The 22,444-nt window shown below is 33.5% G+C and overlaps 1 protein-coding gene across 3 annotated transcripts in view; it reads right to left on the bottom strand.

Moving 5' to 3' along the window:
- Window positions 1–6: 6 nt before the first annotated feature.
- The window catches only part of LOC106682362 (carboxypeptidase B), a 26,000-nt gene continuing 3,562 nt past the window's right edge, over window positions 7–22,444 (bottom strand). The window contains exons 2-7 of one of the 3 annotated variants that reach the window (XM_014423163.2): window positions 22,150–22,228; window positions 16,033–16,293; window positions 14,910–14,997; window positions 10,885–11,087; window positions 10,731–10,815; window positions 7–324 (exon numbers count right to left, since the gene is read on the bottom strand). In XM_014423163.2, coding sequence (XP_014278649.1) covers window positions 293–324; window positions 10,731–10,815; window positions 10,885–11,087; window positions 14,910–14,997; window positions 16,033–16,293; window positions 22,150–22,228 — 748 coding nt within the window. In that variant the 3' untranslated portion in view covers window positions 7–292. Of the gene's footprint in view, window positions 325–1,701; window positions 2,863–7,003; window positions 7,258–10,730; window positions 10,816–10,884; window positions 11,088–14,909; window positions 14,998–16,032; window positions 16,294–22,149; window positions 22,229–22,444 lie in introns of those variants that run through there. The other 2 variants (XM_014423162.3, XM_014423161.2) reach the window with 2 other exon arrangements.

Here is a 22,444-nt window from a genome sequence, read left to right as displayed (position 1 = left end):
TGATGCCCATATTTTTCTATTTATCCTCATTATTTATTTATTTTTTTTGTATTTCAAATTCTACAGAAAAGAAAAAACATTTAAATAAATAGATAGATGTAATACCCAATTTATATGCTGCTCTATGGAGATTGTGTCATGTTGGTTGAATTATGTTGAGCTTTCATTATATAACTGTATTATATTGCTCAGTCCATGAACTAAGTTTTAGTTTTAATTCGATCAGGAAGTATTGTCATGTTGTATCTCAAAGTGTGTTAAGTAGTTGGTGTCAGAAATGAGGAGCATCAGACTAGAATGTAATTTGTCTGAATCCAGTTTTATCTGAAAAAAAAAAAAAAACTGAACTATAAAAAAAAGTGATGAAATCCAGTTTTAGCTTTGAACAACAGACTTCAAAAATCTGAAATCAGTCACAAAAAAGCTTTGTTATCCAAAACATTTTATACTTTGACTTCTTGCTAAAAATAATTTACTATTTATGAAAAATAGACAAAATGCATTTTGAACTGGAGCTTCTCAAATATTATTTATGTATTAAAAAATACAAAAACATAATAATTTATATTGTAAATAATTTTTGCCCTGGTTTGTTCTATATTTTTTGTGCAATTAGTGAGATAAAATTACTGACCTGATATTTTTATTTAATAATTTTATGTACTGAATGAAAGTTTAAATAATGCAATGCTTATAAAGCAAAATGTATTTCTGAAAGTTAAAACAAACACATGCTCCAGAACAATCATATAACTATGCAGTCTTTCTTCTTCAGTGGTCATTTGCATTGATAGAAACAAATATTATTTGGAGAATCTTCCTTTTAAATATAAGTATTCCATTCTTCCTGATATTTGTTCAAGGATTCCTTTCTAAAGCGTTTATATAAATATGATGGATCATCATCTTGTGCAGAAAGATCTTCACTGTCTTCTTGATAAACTATGTTTTAAGAGCCCAATCCTTACCCAATACTGTCTTCAGTAGTAACCAGATGTAACTCTAGTTACTGCTGAAGATAATATTATTTACATCGAGGGAAATCTGTTGTGGAATTTAGGGAGGGTTTTATAAAGAAAGACAAAGATCGTGTTTTCCCTTATAGACGCCACGACATACTATTCTAGACCCAAGGGATGCCATGCTATTCCATGCCAGAGCAGTGTCACCATCTACCATTTTATTTTACAAACAAAACAATAAAACCTATTTTCTGTCACAACTTCCTTCCTAAAGTATGTTCTATTCCCTTTTATTTATTACTGTGTTTATTTTTATTTATAGATTTTTTTTACCTTTTTATTGCACACATTCCAATTGCACCTGCATTAATTTTTTTCACAAACACTTTAAGTCCTAGATTCAAACATCCTCAACTGGTCTTCTGCCCTTTAGTGGATGATTTGAACCTCTCCCTTTTCGACTGCAATCAGGTTCTTCATAATCTGGATTATAATGTCCATCAAAATCCCCTCTAAAGTAATTGTGAGCATTTAGTTCAAATTAAGGTTTAGCAATATTTTATGTACTACTAAATCCATTTTTTTTTTGGGTCTCTTCTTAGCTCTAAAATTTCTAGAAAATTTCTCAATTTTCGCTTCACAATCTATTTTGTTTTCACCAACATCCCAATCAAAGTCATGTGAAATTAATCTAAGGTGTTCTTCATCTTCCTTAGTGTAGAAATCTTCAATAAAGTGTTTTTTCATCTTTTGGTGTCCGGTTTTTCTAGGCTAATATTTTCTATTTCTTCATCAACATCAACTGCATTGTCTCTGATAAACACAGATGTTTCATTTTCAATTGAATCAGGAAAAAGCTGAATATTTGGACCACAATAATCTATTTCTGAGACTGCATCGACTATTTTGTCACCATCTGACGTTTGCTGTTGATTTGGTGTCTCTTGTTCCATCAGTACAGGAACTTTTTCTTAGGAGTCATCAATTTCTTTTGTCCCTTCCTGGGAAAAGATTACATAATTTTCCTTTTCATGTTCTTTTGTATCTTCAGATCCTTCCTCAACCAAATACCTATTGTCACAGTTATACAGTGAACGTATAATCAAAATAAATAGCCCATAAGGCAAATTCCGTGGCTAAGGATGCTCTATGCCGTCTTCTTGGTTGAGGCTTTGTGTATGAGAGGCTTTATTTCTTCCGGATTGTCTCTTCTCTTCTTCATTCCACCAGTGGTCTTTTTTTCAGGTGACCTGACCTTTTGCATAGAAAACAGATTTTTGGATTACAGTTTGATCAGGTTGGATGGACTCTCTTGTTGTTTCCATTGGCAGCGCTCCTCCTTTCAAATGATAAAAGCATCCGTCTTAACTCTGTGAATTTAATATTACTATTTATCAAAACAGCATTAACAATTGGGTCATAACATGGTGGGTGGTAAGCCTTCAATAATGTCCCTCACTTTTTCTCTATCTGTCAAAGATTTACATAGTTGATCCATCTCCTGGACTAAACACTGAAACCTTTTAAGGTATTCATCTAACGTTTCACTGCTGTTTTCTAAATTTTAGAAAGGTCAAACATCAAATCCATCACTTTTTCTACGGGAACGCCCTCAAACCTTTCTTTTAATTTTTTCCAAACTGTTTTCGCACTTTCAATTAAATAACAATCTTCACTGACCGTTAGAATAATAATAGAGAGAACCTGCTTGTTTTTTCTTTTTCAAACTGCATCTTCTTCAGTCGGCGGATCTTTTTCGATAATTTCTTGGTATAGGTGTTTTGTTTCTAAATACGCTTCAATTTTCATCGACCAGATCCCGTAATTTTCCACAGCGAGCTTTTCAATGTTGAATCCTGCGGCGTCCATGTCCTTTGTGTCTTGCTTTCGGCGGTTAGTCCTAAATAAAATCATAAAGCTTACGTATCCGTTATTATACGTAAATTACTCTCGTTACTTAACCCTTTATGAACTACGCCACGCTTTGCTACCAAATTGTGGAATTTAGGAAGGGTTCTATAAGGAAAGTGTGTGTTTTCACTGTGTATTCCACAGACAAAGAGTGTGTGTTTTCTCTAATAGACGCCACCACAGACTGTTCCACACCCAAGGGACGCCAAGCTATCTCATGCCAGAGCAGTATCGTCATCTACCGTTTTATTTTACAAAATAATAAAACATATTTTCTATAACAAAATCTCAGTCTTATATCTTGGGGACCCTGTTATGGTCAGGATAAATTTTCTCTAGTGCAAAGAGACAATAATATCTATGCCATATGCATTTGCTATTTGCTTTTACCTGCACTGATTTGGTGAAGGTTGCCTTGGGTTGGATGCCAAAAGCCCTTACAAACTTATCAAGGGTTAAGTTAAATAACTGGTAAGTCAATCCATTTTCTGTTTGAACCCTTTCTTCAAAGATAATCCTCAAGGTAACGCAGACATTTGACAGATGATATAATATGTTTCATGTATGAAATTTTACTGGCCTGATGTCTTGTGTGATATGTCAAATTATGTAGATTACTAGGAAGTTAGGGCCTCTTCATGATATCTTAATCAAAATTAAATGATGTGCCATCCTTCTATATTTATATCCATTTTTCTGAAATCATCCTGACACTGAATTTGTAATAAATAGTTGATTTGTCTTTTCTGAAAAATGTTTGATATTTACAAATTAATCTGTCAGGGAGGATGAGGATCTAATGAGGGAGGATTTGGAAAACTGGATTATTCATTGCTACTAGACTTGTAGGATTACTTAGTCCCAAAATTATGTTTCCTTTATCTATAAAATAGATATTTTTTAATTAAATTGCTTAATACAAGTAAATATTTGACTGAATATCTGCTAAAATTTCCAATTTTCTTGATTTTTAAACTAGAGTAAAACGAAGAAAATACCATTTCTGTTTAGTGTTCCTGAAACGCAGTATGAATCACTTGAAAAATTCTCTCTGGTTTATTATTTTGAAGTCGTAAATGAGGTTGTCGTTGGATTAAAAAGGTTTTCATTATTTATAATATGGTTTTGTATTGAACCCGCATTGGTACCTCTGAAGTGTAGAGTTCTAGATTAAATTTCCCTAATATTCGAGGAGAGCTGTTAAAAAAGACATTTCCATCGGAATAAAACTTTTATAACCCTGAATAAAACAAAAATAGTTAAATCTGAATGTAAAACAATTTTTTTTTTTTTTTTAATAATTTATTTATTGATATTTACAACTGTATACACATATATACAACAAGTAAATTTGCTGTAGGTGACATAGTGACATGATAAAAACATGTGGAGAATCTACCCACTGATAGAACTCCAATAACATTTCTAGAGGAGAAGATCTCGAGGTCATCTTCTTTTCAGACGCCTAGGAGGATTATTAGGTAGTGAAGGAGAAGGCAGGTTAGAAACAAGTGGATTTGGGTGGTTGAGAAGTTTATTATGGAAGGAACGGTATCTGGTTCTGGCCAAATCGGCAACATATGGAACATTGAGGTCCTGATGGATGAGTTGATTTGTGACAAAGTGAGGAGCATTAAGGATTTTACGAAGGATTTTGTACTGTAAGGATTGGATTCTGGAGGAATTTGATGGTTTAGTGGAGCCCCAAAGCTCAACTCCGTATGTCCAGATAGGCCTTATAATATTCATGTAGATCAGTCTTTTGTAATGGATTGGCAATTTAGACCGTTTGTCTAGTAAATGTTGCAATAGTCGGAATCTACGAGCAGTTTCTTGTCTATTTAGTATTGTATGAGGATTCCATGTCAGTCGTTTGTCGAGATGTAGTCCTAAGTAACGGATCTGTTCGACAGGAATAAGTGGGGTATTATTAAAGGATATTGTAGGGGAAGAGGTCATGGGTTTACGTCGAAGGGTAAATGTGATTTGGTGGGATTTATTGGAATTTATTTTAATCCTCCAGTTTTGGCACCATTCTTCAAGGGTGTTGATGTGGGATTGGAGGGTTTGGGATACAATGTAAGGATCATTGTTCACTGACAATAGACATGTGTCATTTTACAATTGTACAATTTTAAAATGGTAAAATATGAGCATTGTGTCCTTAACCTCTAAGGTACAAAAATAATATAATTATTTCTTTTATGTGCTGTAATTTATTGTGATATCTGGATCTTAAATCTAATAAAATGATATTGAATGATTTTTATCTTCTCTACATCCTGTTTGATCAAACCACTATGACGCATTCACGATTTAATTAAAAAGGTTTTTTGTTATTAAACTTTTTAAGTGATTGTGGTTTCTTGTGTTCATTGGCATTTATTTTACTTTACTTATTTTTTTGTAAATATGTATACAAACTGGTTTGAAAATGTTTGTGATATATCTAATAAAATAAAAGACGTGACAAAAAAGTAATAATTTAATAATAAATAATTTTTTTTCAAGCTAATACTAATTGTAATAGCTCATGAAGCACAGCGAAATTATATAATTTACGGAATAAAACTCTTTTTTTCGAATGTAACACTATTAAATACTTCCTCTTCCCGTTTTAAGCAAATATTTCAAAAGTGATATAGGACATATCACACTGGGGGTCTTAGTGGGGCCGGTCAGGCTGGGAAGGATGGACTTTTTTGTGTCATGATCTCCTCTTGAGAGATTGTGACATAAGTACATCGACCTACCTACTCGCTATAATTGTCTGTTTGAAAAGTCAGATAAATAAAGCCACCACGTAGGGCGGTCTATATTTAGTCAAAATATACTAAAGCAATAAAAAAAAAGAAAAGAAAAATTTAATGAGAAAATATATGAAACAAAAGTTTATATTTGTTTATAGATTATCTTAAATTTTTGATTTTATTCGCCTTTTCCATGCTTGAATGTAGCAACTTGATTGATTATGGCTTGCCTCACCACCCCCAGTTTTAATCCTGAGTACGCCCTTGGTTGATGATGTAAATAAGATATACAATAAAACCTGCCTGTAAGTTTTTGTGATCAGCACTGCAATAATTTACAACTGTATGTCCATTTCTAGGCTTTTTATTTTTATGATTAAGTGCACGTGCTCAAGAGACCTTTTTTACATTTTTATATTATATTATTAGTAAATTTATGATTAAAGCTTTAATCATTTTAAAAAATGAGAAATGTAAATAAATAATAAATTACTTGTAAAAAAATAAATGTGTTGAGTGATAGGGTTAGGAATGATCAAAACCATTCTGAGGGTAGAAACTAGAGGAAGATGATATAAAAGTGAACCACTCCCTTGAGGTGTTTAGGCCTTATATAGTAGAATTGTAAAAATGAACAAAGTATATTTTTATGTTTATAACCATTAAATCTTATCCTAGTATTACTACTTAAAGTTAATACTATGAAAGGATTGAATTGCGTACATTTTGTTACAGAACAAGTATGTTTATTGGACGTTATGAATTTTTTTCGTGAAAGCTGGACATCGGCTAAAAATAAATAACCTCTAAAAATTAAGTCCCAAAATTTGTATTTTTTTTTTATTAGTATTATTACCCGCCTTCTTGGCTTTACATGGCTTTACAGCTTAAACCAGAATTATAATCCTTTCTGCATGTTGTCTGTCAAGTATTAATTGCAACTAATTACAAACTAGTTGATTTTTGTTCTTACTTGCATTCGATTGGAACAGTATTTGATAATAATATGCTTATTTCGGATTACATTTAACTCTCGCTAAAACTAGAAATCGGTGTGGACCCGCCACACTCCCTCTTTTATGAGATCTTTCTTATCTTACTTTCAAAAAAAATACTTATAAAGAAATCGATCCAGAATCTCAAGGAAAAACTCCGAAAATTATTAGATCGAATCTTGCCTTCTGTACCCACCACCTTACCTCAATTAGAAAGTGTGGTCGATTGCGAGTTTTAGCCAGAGTTATAATGAAGCTGGGATGTAAGACCCGCTGTTTAATTTCGATTTAAGTAATTTTTTTAAATACTGATCTACTCGGTATAAGTAAATATATATATGTATGTTATTACAAACTAAGAAATTTTGCATTCTAAGGATTTTACCACTATATTTTTTTCAATTTCATTTATTTAGGTAGATTTGGGTGCGTCTAAAAAGTTTGGCATGTCGTTGTTACCGAAATTTTTTGCTACAAGAGACACTGCCATCATACCTTCAAGCAATTCCTTACCAACTTGCTCAATTTCATTTTCTGGGAGTAAGAATCCCACCTCTGGTCCCGGCAGAGCGAAATTGTAGCAATATTTGACTTTTAGTACTTGCCGAGCCCAATCAATACTGGAACCCGAGGCAATTTCTAAAAATAAATTTTATATTTTACAAACTGTTGTTTATTCAGATGATCCATCCTGAATGAGGATGGTAATATTACTATTTATATTAATGAAAGGTCAGAAGTCACTGATACGTTCTTTATTTCTTTAAAAAAAAGAGAGGAGAAAGCGTAAAAATACATTTTAAAAAAATTCAAATATTTGGCTTAAAAGAAAAGCAGTGGATTATTTGAAAGGAGTCATTCAACTTTGTGTTGTTATGTACTTACATCAGCCTTAGCCATTGGCTACTAATTGTTTCTTGATTTCTAAATAAGAATTGCTAAGAAGAGGAAATATCGTCCCAAATAATTAGTTATAAATTTCTTTATTATATTGTTACTTAAGCTGTTTTCCTTTCCGAATAAATCTCGACTCATCTGACTCATAACGTATCACAGATTAAGTGATGATATGCCATCACATGGTATAATCTCAAATATTATGTTCTCGTTGGGTTAAATTGTGATGGAGTGGGGGTTCATAACTACTGCTTAAGATCGAGTAGGGCTTCATTACAACTGCTTATGACGTGGGGCCTCTTTCACGTCGGACTTTTGATCATGCCTGGTTACACGAGAGCTATAATTGTAATTACCTCCATTGGTTGCAGTGGTCTTTGTAATTATTTTGCCCAACCTACCTCTCCCACCCAAGTCGGAATTTAGGTATGTTTGGGAAGTGGAAATAGTGGAGTTCAGATTTGTTCATCGAGTTGCTCTAGAAACTGATAATTTAGAATTTCCTCAGGTACTGCAGATGTATTAGTCCTCGTAAGGTAATGAAGTAAAGAACATCGGCAGCGCCTGTATGTGCCACGAGTTGCGAGTTGGCTGGATGGCTTCGGTGTTTAGCTGAGGAAGTATCGTATGTGCCTGCTGTCGCTTAATTGGGTGGTCTAGTGGGATTCCCTTCGGTTGGTGTGACTCGAAACATATCTTGTACCAGTTGTAGCCGTTTCGAGCTTCTGTTGAGTTGAAGCTTCGTGAGGCCAGTTGTGGGTTTTGTGTGGCAGGTTGGCCAGACATATGAATTTTAGGATGATGGACGCTTCTGCCATACACCATTTGAGAAACAAACTGTTATTTTGCTTTCATCAGGTTGAATTAAGATCTAGTGAAGAGATTTGTTGAAGCTTAGGTCCACATCTCAGGTGGCTTCATCATGGGTATTGATTTCTTCCACGTTATTGCCGGCTATGCCTGTGAATCCGACGAAGTTCTGCGCCATGTTCCATGGATTGGTAGCAACGAAATAGAAGCTTCTGTTTCCATGGCTGGTCTGTGATTTTGTCTTTGGTGTTAAGGCGGTATTGGTGTTGTTATGTCAAATTTTCTTGAAGGCGATCAGTTTATATCTTGACCTTGTATTATCACGTCTTGATTAGTACTGGGTATGAGCTGCTAAAATCATAGTAGTGCCTTAAATCTAGATTTTGAGTTAACAGCTTTGAAGGTCGCACCTTCTTCATGTTAATGTCTGTCCTTGGGAGTGGTATCCGTGACAGTTTTCTAATAGAGGTTGAACTGCGATGGATTAAGCTGTGGATTCTGTGATCCATTTGTTCTTTCGGTACCTTTACACTCTGTCCCCATACATTATGTTCCATTTCTCCTGCCTTCTTGATTATTTGCTCTTATTAGTGTCATAAGTGATTTATGACCTCGTCAGGCATGACTGAATGTCGCTGTAAATATGTGATCGAGTCGAACTTCATTACGAATGCTTATCACGTCGGTCCTCTTTCACGGCGTGTAATCATGTCGAATTTCTTGGGACACCAAGGCTTTCTTTCGTAAAGATCACGTTGGGATTTCCAATATTGGTGCCGGCATTCGAACCCCAGCCTCTTGGGTGAAATTCTACCAATTTTCGAGGTGGCTGTATATAATTAATTAGTTCTTACTCCAATTGAAAATCTGAGGTACTCTACATCACATGACTTCGATAATACATGTTCAATAGGTTTGATTTGCTGGCTGGGAGATGCACTGACAAAAAATTGGCGATTTTTACTGGTATATCTTATGCAGATCTTTGCAGGAGGAAACTTCACTCCATAAGGTAAGCGCTCACAGTCCTGAAGGGGATGGAATGTCCTCCAAGTATTTACTGTAGGCCCTTGCAGGATCAGAAACTCCTTTTCGTAAGGTATTCTCTTACGGTCGTGAAGGGGTAGTCAGTCCTACAGGGATTAGCTATAGGTCCTGACGAAAGAAGGTGTATGAAGGAGGAGAAATCCATAGAAGCCAGAGTGAAAAATAAAAGATTTTGATCCTTCCAAAAAGAATGATAGAGTGTACTGATCCACTAATGTATATTACCACTTACTTCATCCTAAGGAGGCGAATCCCTTAAGAGTATATTCACTCTTTGATTGGTCAAGTTGCGTTGAGTCAGTTCTCGGGGCTTCTTAACGCCATCAAGAAAGACCATGTTTCTGAGTGGATTCGAAGATTATATTGTAATCTTTATTGATACAAATAACACATATAAGAATATTACAAGATATGACATGGTTATTACATTTATACTATTAAAGTATTAGTAAGAAATATTACATATATCAATACACATCATTTATCTGATAATTGTAGTGGTTCGCGTTGCAACAGTTAGGTATTGATACGATAGTTTCATTTCCAGGATGTGGACGTGCACCCTCGGGTTTCTTTCAAGCCGGATACGGTTCGGAAATTCTGTCAAATCATTGATGTAATCCGTGGAGGAAGAGGACCGCTTCTCTTTGAGAACTTCCAAAGAGAAATGGTACGAAGCGAATTCAAATAGGTCATCTGCTATCTGATGCAATGCTTGTTCTCACTTTGAACTTTGGTACACTTCTCTGTTCTGATACGACTCTGGTACACCTTTCGGGTATTATAGAAATATCTTTTCAGACGTGTAAAGACCAGCATATACCATGAAATAGGTTGTAATTTCACCATCCAGTGTTGCAGTATTGAAATATTCTAGAATTAGAGTTTCTGAACATTCTATAACGTCAGTCCAAATCATCTAATTCTTCATTAACATATTTTCGTTTCAACATTGAAAGGAGGAAATTCATATCATTTATTATGGTTTTGTAATCCTGACTGATATATGGTGGGAAGATCCTGCATTTTCTACTAGAAGAAATAGTTCTGAAGTTAAAATCAACAATATCATTAGCTCATTGATGAGACTGCCCCAACCCGTCGATGGTCGATTTTTAGCTGGACGATATTGAGTGAATTCATAATAGGTTCTTTTCACCGCTTCCATTGGTAACAAAAGTGAATAGCCGATCTTTCGGTAGTAATAGAATGTTGGCTATTCTAGCTCTATGGTCCAATTCTTTATCCCTTACTAATTTGAATAAAAGTAATCTACAAGGTTTATGTCTTTTGATGTAAACCTAATTTTTAAATGAATTTATTCAATTATAAATATAATAGTTATAAGGATTACTTACTGCTTATAACACTACTTTGCCCGACTTCATATTCCTTTCCATATCGTGACTTTATAGCAGCACTCATCTCTTTAGCCACACCTTCCTGCGAAAGGAAATATTTTAATAATTTCTTTTATTAGGAACTAGAACGCTTTTTATAAGATATGTTTACCAGGTCTTCTATGTCTATCGGTTTCTCAGAGGTACAAGCAGGTGGGTACATTATTGCTTGCTGACAAGCGTGTACACTAAAGTACACCCTGATATCCTTTTCATCACCAAGAAGAGTGCTCATAGCCATTGATTCTCGTTCTGACCAGGGTCCAAGGCCACAAAAAGTATCCATACATGGAAGCTTCGAACACCCTGCCGGATCTGATAAACAAAATGAAAATGCTATCGATATTATGATCGCGTATAGATTACTTCCATGTTAGGGTCCCTTTATATGTTTTTGGAGATTTAGGAAATGACAATGCTATATTTTATGACTTTAATTTATAACTATAATTATTAATTTTTATGATTTTAATTTTTCTGATTTCTAACATATTAGAAAATGAGATGGACTGATTATGCAACAGGTTTCCTAATATCCAACTCTATAATTTAATAGTAGATATATATGGAAAATATAATTAACAGAAATTCATTCACTTATTTACAACCTATATTCCAAAAAAATTGATTAATTTATTGTTAATGAGAAATTCATAAACCTCGATTTCTAAAATGGGAACACAAATTTAGTTTTGCAAATTTTTTAGTCTCTTCATAAAACTGGGTTGATTGTTACACCATATCTATTTGTCGATTGAAGTGGATAATTATTGATTGATAAATTTCTTTTTTATTTCTCGAGAAATCGAATAACAATTAAAATTAGGTTAAAAGGAATTAATATCTAAGTTTTCTTTTTGAATCGGCCCATACAGAATCTTAGCTGCTGTTTTGAAGACAGCTTTAGTAGAAAAGTAGAATTATTTCTGAAGAACAAATGGCTTAACATTTCATTGTTTTAATTGGTGAAATTTTCAGGATCACGATAATCAAATGTTGATCTACTACGTATGTTGGTTTGGTGTTGCATTAGTTAATTATAATATAATGATTCTAATGCGACAAACATTTTTTTCGTCTACATTACAACCTTTTTTTGCTATTCTAATATATAATAACGCATTCCGGTTGCATTTGGACTCATTTTTCATAAACTTTTATACCGAATACAAGTTTAAACTACAATTACAACTTGAAATAGTAAAACGTAGCAGTACTTTGAAAACATGACAGTGGATATCAACACCTCTTTTTCCAACTATTAAGAGGTTATATCAGCCATAAGACTGCAGGTTTCTGCAATAATTCTAAAGTTGGACATACTGTAGGTAGTTTATTGGTTTGGACCAGAATATCCAAGGTAACATGGATGCTTCTTAGATCTTATTGGAAGAACAAATTCGACCTGGTGTACCCACTTTTGGTTACGCAATTACGTGTATAGGAAGGAAGGGAAAAGGGAGACCCAAAGGGTATTTAAGAAATAACAGCACTTTATATTAAGTAGCAAAATAGTTATAAATAATCTGATCTATTGGTGGGTGATATTGTCATTATTAAGTTCAAACGAATTACAGAGAGATTTTCCCGAGTGGAATGTAAAGGCGGCCTAGGGCCACTGTGTGTGAGCGACTAACTAAAAGTGGAGCAGAGAACTCTTATTTAATTTGTCATGCTTTAAATTACAATATTTATAAATATTACATATTTTAAACAAAATAAACATTAATATATTTACTAGAAATTGACATGATTTAATAGGAAATACAGTTATGTAGTTCTCTCGGCCTTTGGTAGGGAGCACTGCTACACCTTGATTGCGGCTGATATCAGTGTGGAATGATGTATACACCCCCATACCTATCTTTTATGCAGCCAGTACATTCAGTATTCTATGTTAGTAGAATTTGCTTACTGTTACCAATATACGAGTATGTTAATCGGCCTTTAGTCGCTGCTACCTAGCATCCGAACTTGTACTGTTTAAATATATTGATTCCAAGACCAGTTTTAGGAAACGCCTTAGTAATGAGAGTTTCTTGATGCAAACCAATGTTTGGCAAACCAATTGTGTTTAGTCTTAATTGGACTTCCTATGCTGACTATTATTGGAGCTATGAAAGGGTTAAAAAAGGTTACTTCCATTAAGAGAATGGGAATAACTTGGCATTTATTTAATATTCAAAGCAAACAGAGCATTGAATTGAGCACATAGCTTACCAACCTATGTATGGTAAAGTTTTAAGTTCGAATCAAAGAAGACAAATGTTGACTTCTAGATTGATTATAGAAACTTTTTATTAAAATAACTGTAAGTATGAAAGAAAATAAATGACAATACAGCATAATATGATTTTACAATAGTAGATAAAATTATGACGATAAAGGAATATTATTATCGTGAAAAGGTTGTTAATTAACTAAAACTGAGGTTGTTGAAAATATAAATATAAAACCAATCAGAAATCATTGGGCCTGTTAAAACCATCTGGATTTAATTTTTTTTAAATTTAATCATTGATACTTACAAGTATATCCAAAATATATATATATATGCAAGAAGTAAATTTGGTGTGAGCTATATTACAATAATACGATACAGACTTGTGTAGAATCTTCCCATTGATATCCAATAGAAAATCTAGAATCCTTCTTTTCAGACATCTAGGAGGTTTATCAGGTAATGGAGGAGAATAAATAATAGAAACAAGTGGGTTTAGGTGGTTAGAAAGTTACTTATAAAAGGTTTAATATATATTTTTGGCCAAATCGAAAAGTTATGGAACATTTAGGAATTCGAAGACTTAGTGAAGCCTAAAGATCAACTCTGTTAGTCTCAATAGACCGTATTATGGCCATATAAACGAATATTTTGTAATTAGTTGGAAGTTTAGACCGTTTGTCTAGTGAGTATTTAATAGTTAGAATCGATGAGCGATTTCCTGTTTTTTCAGTCTTGTTTGTATGAGGATTCCAAGTAGCCGTCCCTCCAGATGTAATAATAAAAATTGTGTGGGGCAGAAAACCATAGGCTTACGATGAAGGGTCAAAGTGATATAATTGGATTTATCAGAATTTATTTTATCCTCCAGTCCTGACACCATTCTTCAAAGAATGTAATGTGAGATTGGATGATTTGGGACATAATAGATGGGTCATTATTTACTGATACCACACATATGTATTTGGGATGTCAGCTGTATAAACTGTATAAAGGATATGACCCCTAAGGTACACTGGCAGAGTGAGGCAAGAGATAAACTCTATCATAATTTACTTTAAATAACCTGCAAGAGAGGTAGGGAACGGATAATGAGAAAGTATGTAGAGGATAAGAATTCTTGGATTTTATATAGCAGTCCTGAGTACCAATACATCAAGAAGGACGAGCCTGTTCCACTTCAAGAATGACTGCCCACAGTATATTACTGTATGTACATTCTGCGCTCCAATATAGGCGAGTTAACGTCCATCATACAATTGCTGGATAGTAGAGTGGGATATTCGGAATCCAAACTGGTGACCTGGGTTTATATGATTGGAAGCTCGGATGAGGTATAGGCGTTTCTAAATAGGTATCTCCAGGATTGTGGCTATCATGGGTAAGAGAGATAGGATTCATAAAAGAGAGATAGGATAGCAGGAGGATGGGAATTATAACAGCATCTGAAGGTTGCGTATCATTTTGACTATAGATAATTTTGAAGGGTCAGGAAAATATGCGAATCGGAAGAGAGCATCACAGATTTAGATTAGGAAAGATGTTTTAGGATACCGGATGTAATTAGGTTGCATTCCGGAGCTTTGCGGGAAGGTAATTTCTGAATGATGTTGAATATTTCTGAAGGAAGGAATGCTTTGGGTGGGAGAGGCATTTGGAGGGGGATATTTAATTCTGCTTCAATTGATTCTATGTGAATTGAACTAAGGATACCAGAATTTAGTAATAATAATAAGTTTCGACAATAGCTCAGAAAGAAGGAAGTTAGGAGATGTATCCAATATGAATATGAGGAAGTTACCAAATAATATGTTCATTAAAAAATATAGGCTGCTTACATTCATTATAAAATACAATATAATAATCAATTGCAACTACAGTACCATAACTATATGCCTCGCTTAATATGAACATACCTCCCCAGCGGTAGCTGAAATTTCTATTGATGTCTACACCATTGCACCATAGGCTTTTTGTTTTGTTCATGTTTTTTCTCCAAAACCTCTGGAAACAATTTTACTGTATAAATTTCGAATATTCAAAATTCTACTCGTTAATGGAAACAAGATCTATATTAATTCATAAATAAGTTAACTAACCAAAGATTAGTCAGGTTCATATAAAACATTTGTCAGTAAAGTAACAATTCAGCTGCTTTGTTTGAACAGTGGCACATAGACTGTGGTCACTTTTTGACAAACCTACTAGCTATGGATCAGTCTATAGAGGAACCACAGTGTGTGAGTGAAACCCCTGTTTACGGTAATATCTTTGGATCAAATCCATTTTAAAATAGAACCAAAACTACTTTTTTTGTCAAATGTGCCACTATTTAACCAAAGCAGCGATATGAATGCGAATCATCGTGCCAATGTACTGTAGTTATGTACTGGCACCTCTCTTAAAATTAAGGACATCTAGAGAACTGAAGATAGTTGTACAATGTTGTAATGATGATTTGTCTACCAATATCACACACGTACTTATTTTATGTATTTATTATGAGAACGCTTTTATTCAGCAATAATGTAGATTTCCTCAGCTTATCTGAGCCGTTCAACCAGGAGTATGAAGGTAATGCCAACAAACTGGATTAGCTTTTCAAAAGGTATCTCTGAGCCGACGATAAGAAGATGCGAGACTATCTGATACTTGAAACTCCTCCAATATCTTTATCAGGGGAAATTGGTGTACAGTGAAGCGGTCCCTTCTATCAGTCATAGGCAAAAGCCTCTTAACATATGATAAAAGGTACTTAAAACACGTTCATGGGGTGTTCTTATAGACATTTAAATGCAGTGAGATACATAGGTCATAACAAGATAATTTCGGACGAGAAAATAAAATGATTCTTTGTTTTTGCTTTGTCTTACCTTATTTATTTCGTAATGAAAACAATCGAGGCCAATCGAGATATCTAATATAGATTAGGAATTTTACTTGTTATTTTTTTCAAATTAAAAGTTGATCTGTAAAGTTAACCGTAGATATGTAGTTACCATAGATATGTATAATGTTGGTGACTAATGGAAAAAATACCGTTGATTTGCTCTTCCTGGAGTACTCATATCCGTCGGGGTTGAGTAAGGGCACTATGATCCAGGTGAGGCCCGGAATGGGCTCATTGATTATCTTGTCGACGGCGTAGAGGGCGGCCATTGGGGAGGCCCACTCCCGGGCGTGGATGCCGGCCTCGAGGACACACACTGGTCCTTCCCCTACTCGGAGGCTCAGGAGTTTCCTCCCCTCCTTGCTGCAACCGATCACCCGAGCTCCCAAGGTGGTCAGGTATGCTTCGATCTGTTGGCAATAAAGGGAAGTTTTCGAGAAAAATTAGTGTTCAAAGAAATTAAAGTTGTTACCAATAGTCGCGGTCTTAAACCAGCTTACCTATATTGACATATTCTGTCAATTTATATACATGTAAATCATGAATAATCATTCTATAATAACAAGATTTGAGGTAAGAATTTAAAATAAATCTAAATGTATCGTATATAAAGGACCATTAGAAAAGTGGTAGGGGTGAAACTCGATCTTAAACCCAGTCACAAAGATTACGCAAAAGCATCGATTACTGTTATTGCGGACTCGTACCGCGGATTGAAGGCTGCAGGAAATTCCATTGTCAATTCATTAGAGCAGAGACTCCCAAACTTTATTCACCATGGCATCCTTGTCGGGCTTAAATGTCGGCCTTTAGGAATCCTTAGAGGAATTTGTTTCCTGTTTTTTCTTCTTGTATTTGTAAGAAAAAAATAAAAAACAGTGTAAAGTAAATCCTGGAATACACTGTATTTCATATTTTAATTTTTATATTTTTCTTTCTTTTCTTTTTTTTGTAATAGTTTGAGAAATGACATTTTCTTGCGGTACCCCAGGCATCCACTTTGGAAACCGCTGCACTAGATGATTCAGCCGTTGGGACGTGGAAATAATTGTTTTTCTTTAAAACGTTGTTCTGCTAGATTTAAGTAAAACAAGAGCTTTTATTAGTATCTCCTTAATAGAAAATAAATTTTATTTCAAAATTTAAGTTATTTAAACTATATTTATTTAGATCTACATTTTCCATTAAGGGTATGTATAAAAATAATAATTTATATAAATAACTATAACCAACTCCTATAATCGGTGGCATTACTAACAGACCTAGCTGAGACCAATTTTGGTCTTCTTTTTCAACCAATAGAACAGCTTGTTACAAGTTTGTCTAGCTGTTAAGAGCTCACAATGGCAGTGTATTCTTTTACAAGTTGTGTAACGTTAACACCTGCCCCCCCCCTCCGGTGCGTTGGCAACACACTATGTAAGGTCACGTAGTATTAGGATTAAGTTTTTATTAGATTTAAGTTTGTTAAATTCAGAAATAATGTGTGCCCCAACACATTATACACTTTTATAAATACTGACAACAAAAATAATACACTCCAAAGGACTCCTTAGAATGTAGATGTTCTACAGTAAAAGGAGAAAGTTCATTGTTTATAAATACACCATTAAAATTTTGTAGGGGTTTTGGAAAAAAAAATTACAAATTGTGGCACTCTTTATTAAGTGATAAAACAATATTTCCTTCAGTAGTTATCATCTTTACCCTATGGGCGTACTAGGCTCCTAACCAATGTTTATAAATAAATTATAACGAATCAAGAATGAACTTCGAAGTATAATTGCTTTAGAAAAGATTAAACAGATTATCACTGATAATGATACGTATAGATGTACTTAAATGAATAGACTTTTAAGAAATGTTTCATGATTTTCTTAATCAAAAATCAAGAAAAGTATCTCTTGTAAATGTTTAATTTGTGTTACTCTTCAGATATTAAATAACCTGATGTTTATTACTTGGGTGTTGTTTAAATCCGAAAGTTGTTTGGAAAATAATTTGAAAGACATGATCTCAAATCTTGTGGGCCTCATATTTTAAAGTCTCCATTTGGATAAAGCTGAACTTGCGTTTTTTTTGTATGGGTTGCCACATTCGCACATAAAAAGCGCATGAACTTAGCTTAGTCGATTAATTTAATTGTTCCATCTTGATTGATACATTTTCTGATAAAGTATATTAACACGTTAATAGTAAATCTACATAGTAAGTTAAAAAATGTGTTCTGTTAGTGTAAAGTTGATAATGAAAGAAATGTTCCATAGAAAAATCGTTAGATTTTTAATTCAAGAATAGTTTCATTTTTATTTATGAAAATTTTAATTTTATTTATATAATGATCTCTATTTTATTTGTAACTGAATATGATTGCATGGGACATGTATAAAAAAATCTAGAAGCGTCTAATAACTTATTCTAGTGACTATCCAACGCATTTAGGTAAAAATAGTATTGCCTGATTGAAATAATTTTCAAGACGTTTAGTTCCATTATGTTCTTCAACTGAATAATTGTAGAGTTGGATTCGGATTTAGTAATGGTTAATGAGATACCTATACTGTAACCTTTCTCGCCCTTTTACTTTCAGTTAATGTCTTTCACTTTCATTCTCTGAACACTTCATTGGAACAACTGTCAATCTCCATAACACAAACTGTTTTCTCATTAGTAAAATTTCGTTTATAGTTATAGTTACACTCGACAATCCTTAACGATTATACAATAAACAGAGAATGATTAATTCTAATATAATTTTTAAGAAATATTATCTATTTCGGAAAATATATTAAAATTATGAATTTAGCAATTAATGTCGAATTAATTATTAGCTTTTTTAATATAACAAAATGAACTAGAATAATGCTGAGTAGGGTACAATTAGATTAGAGCCACGTTTTAGACAACTGCAAAGTGACATTTATTTACTTTCATTATACAACCAATTACTGATTTGATGAAATATTAGGTAGGAATATATATTTTAAAAAATTGTAACGAGGTCCAATATGCCGGATATATGCACAGTGTTGTTAACAAGAAGTCAGGTTTTATGGAACAAAATAAATTAATAAATGGGGTGTAATATTTATTATACACGTTTAAAAAAAACAATTTTTCAAATAATAGTGCCTCACCCTGATTAAAAGGTAAGATAAACGATTTTTTTAATATAAAAAGTTCTAAACTATAACCATAGGAAAAAAAAGAAGGTATACTTAATGCTGGGTGCCCAACCTTAAAATGACGCTTGCCACAACGTAGGGTTCCTAATTCTGAGGGGTGCCACAACTGTCCCTCTCTCTCTGCCACATTATTTAATTATTTCTATATAGCGTAGACGCTTGTTCTGACCAAGCTATACTGATGCATGTACCTTTTTTACATTTTTTTTTTTTTAATGCTATTTTAAAATTAACCTCCGATAGCCGTTACATCCATCTTTTTGTTTCTATCGAATAAAACTAAATTTATACACATTTTTTACTTTAGTAAAGCCAAATTATCAGCAGTCAGATGTTGATGTATATTCAAAGTAAAATAGAGCTACAGTCGACTTTCGATAATTTGAAGTATTTTTTGATCCTTCGATAAACTTGATGGATTGAAAAAAAAAAAAAATTTTAGGGCCCCCTCGGAAATTTAAAGCTGTAGCCAAGACATCTTTCTTGCTAATACTTTATAATTTAATGTCAGGACGCTTTAATTTGAAATGTCCCATGCAATATGCATAGATTGATTATTATATTTTATTGAGTTAGCAGTTTGTTTTCATACTGACGTAAAACTTGTTTTTATTTTAAAACGTGAAATTGAAATGAGCTATAGTAAGAATAAGTTTTCTCTACTTGTTTATAAATGTTTCAGAAAGTGAGGATTTGTTAAGAAAGGGGAGAAGAGACATCAAATACTATTCCGCCAGGTTCAAGATGGAGAATTCTGCCCAACTTAAATTAAACTTTAACAATTCGTATAATCCTGACAATGAATTTTCCATCCATATTGCCTTCACCAATGATGAACTGTTTGACTGTCAGGATAAGGTCGAGGAATATAATGAACAACAAGCGCCAACTCCTGTCACATTGAGCAAGGCGTAATATTTTCTCTATATTCTATGCCCTTAGGACAGATACAAGTGATGTATTTTTCTCAGCCCTCAACAACATAAAAAAAATCACTATAGACAATTCCAGGTGATCTCTTAATCAGAAGGAAATCAATGATTTTTATATAGGGTACCCAATCACCGAGTGAAGTGATTTTTCGCATCTTTCAATTTCTTTCATCAGTATTGAAATATGATCGAGTGGAGGAAGGCTCTACATGGACCAAGCAGATATGTCAGAAGGGGAAAAGGTGGAACCGACCAATAATCTCAACAAGTAACCCTATTTCATAATGACTTAAAGCAGTATGACTGAAAATCAATATTTAATGAATCATAGTTTGATTTGATATTGCAGTAAACATTTCAAAAGAGATTTCTCATATCACTCAATTTTATTTAATTGACCAACGAATTGAATTACTTGTATTAATTTTCATCCAACTTGTCTGTTATCCAATCATACAGTTCACTCAAAATATTTCATACTTTTCATACATTTATTTTTAACATAGTCCAAATGCATTTTGAAGGATTTGTGGGTAATGATTAGTTTAATCATCAATTACCTAAATTACCGTGATTGGACACACACTGTTAAAACCACCTCAAATTGTCTATGTATTTTTCTTGGAAAACTGTCAGGAACAAAACAAGTTGGCTCGAATATAAATATTAATTTGGTTAGTCTAACATTAGAAAACTTGCAACATAAAATAAACAAAAGAGTAGGAATAAAACAATGAATAAAAGTAAAAATAAAAAGTCTTTTATTCAAAAATGAAATTAGCTAAATAAATTATGAAAATAAATTTACAAAATCAATAGATATATAAAATAAATACTGGTCGACGGTCCCAAAGAAAATTTGATCCACTCATAGGTTAGAGGAAGATAGTTTGCTGTCAAGATGTGTAGGTCGCCGCTCCGTAGCTACGATTATAAACACCACTGCAACTTTCAAACTGGTTCAAAGTTGGTACCCCACGTCTGTACTGGCTCATCTACAGGCGAAATGCGCAAAAGACAAGATGGCCACACAGGAACTTATTGAGGGAGATAGGACCTGGTTCTTGTTTTAATGAATTATACCAGCCGACTAATTTACAACAACTCATATTCCAGTTAAAGGCCAAAAACGCAGAAAAGGTCTGGTTCTAGACTTTAATATCGATTAAGAAACTCAATATGTACAATAAATAATACCAACTGAACGCAGACAGGGCTGGTTAGAAACTTAAAAAACTCATGACCACTTATTAGCAGAATATGATTTAAAAACGAAGATGGTCGGCTTGTTGCTAGGCGACGCCTTAGCGACGGTTGTCAATCCTTAGCTAATCCAATTCGTGAATATATTTGGAAGGTCAAATTCATTACCCACAGAATGGATATGGATTAAGAAATCAAATATAATAAAAAAGGAAACTCAAGTAAAACAAAAACCTAAACCCTCAAGGGTCGTGGGTTGTTAGAAATACCATTTTGGGGTTAACTTAGCCCTCGTTTTAACTAGGTATAGCCGGCATTGGAGGAGGGACAAATTAAAATACTTGTAAAACTAACACAGCGAGCAGGAACACGACTGTGTTTCCCTTCAGGCGGGCTTAAATTAAATATACGGCCAAGAGAAGGCCATTATTCTTTTACATAATTATAAGACACAAATATAAATACATATTTTTCTTCTCAAATAACTAAAATCTAAATAAAATAATATAAATAAAAATAAATGTAACTAAATATTATTTACAAATTATTCACAAAGTAATTATAAAATATGGTGTTAACACATAACCACTTACATATGAAGATCAAAATTTATGTTTCGGAAACCAGTCACTAAACGAATGGACGAGCAGTGGGCAATTAGAATATTTTCACGTAACACAGAAACATAACGTAGTAAGGAAGCGTGACTCGTGTCTTGTTTGTAACATGCTCTCCTTGTTCCGCTATTCATATTTGAACGTGATAGCGAAACATTTAAAAGACATCAGCTTTCATGACGGGGGCAATAAAAAAATTTTTTTTTGATATACATTAAAATTTGTATTAGTCCAAATTCATTCGTCAGCGACCCGTAAGGAAGATTGTATTCTTGGAGGTGTCCCTCATATCATCCAAAATAAAATAATCCATCTACAAGGTTACTCACCTCTTCGTATCCCACGAAACTCTTGAAGTCGAACGGACAGTAGATTATCCATCTTTTAGTAAAAGCTACACTGGAAAACCTGAAAAGTACATCAGTTTAGTTTTCAAATTTTTACGCTTAATTATTCTTGATAAATGAACATACAAATTCACGCTACCACCTAGTTACGGACTTTAGTTCACTTAATTTTATACAAGATTTTTCTCCAATTTTACAAAAATTTTGGTAATGCAATGTATCTCCCCATCTTAGAATAAATATAGGTACGTCCCAAAGATATTATATCATTAGATAT

This window comes from Halyomorpha halys, unplaced genomic scaffold (assembly GCF_000696795.3).
Source record: "Halyomorpha halys isolate HHAL.00 unplaced genomic scaffold, Hhal_1.1 Scaffold409.1, whole genome shotgun sequence".
NCBI lineage: Eukaryota > Metazoa > Arthropoda > Insecta > Hemiptera > Pentatomidae > Halyomorpha > Halyomorpha halys.
This window is presented reverse-complemented; position numbering and strand designations above follow the sequence as displayed.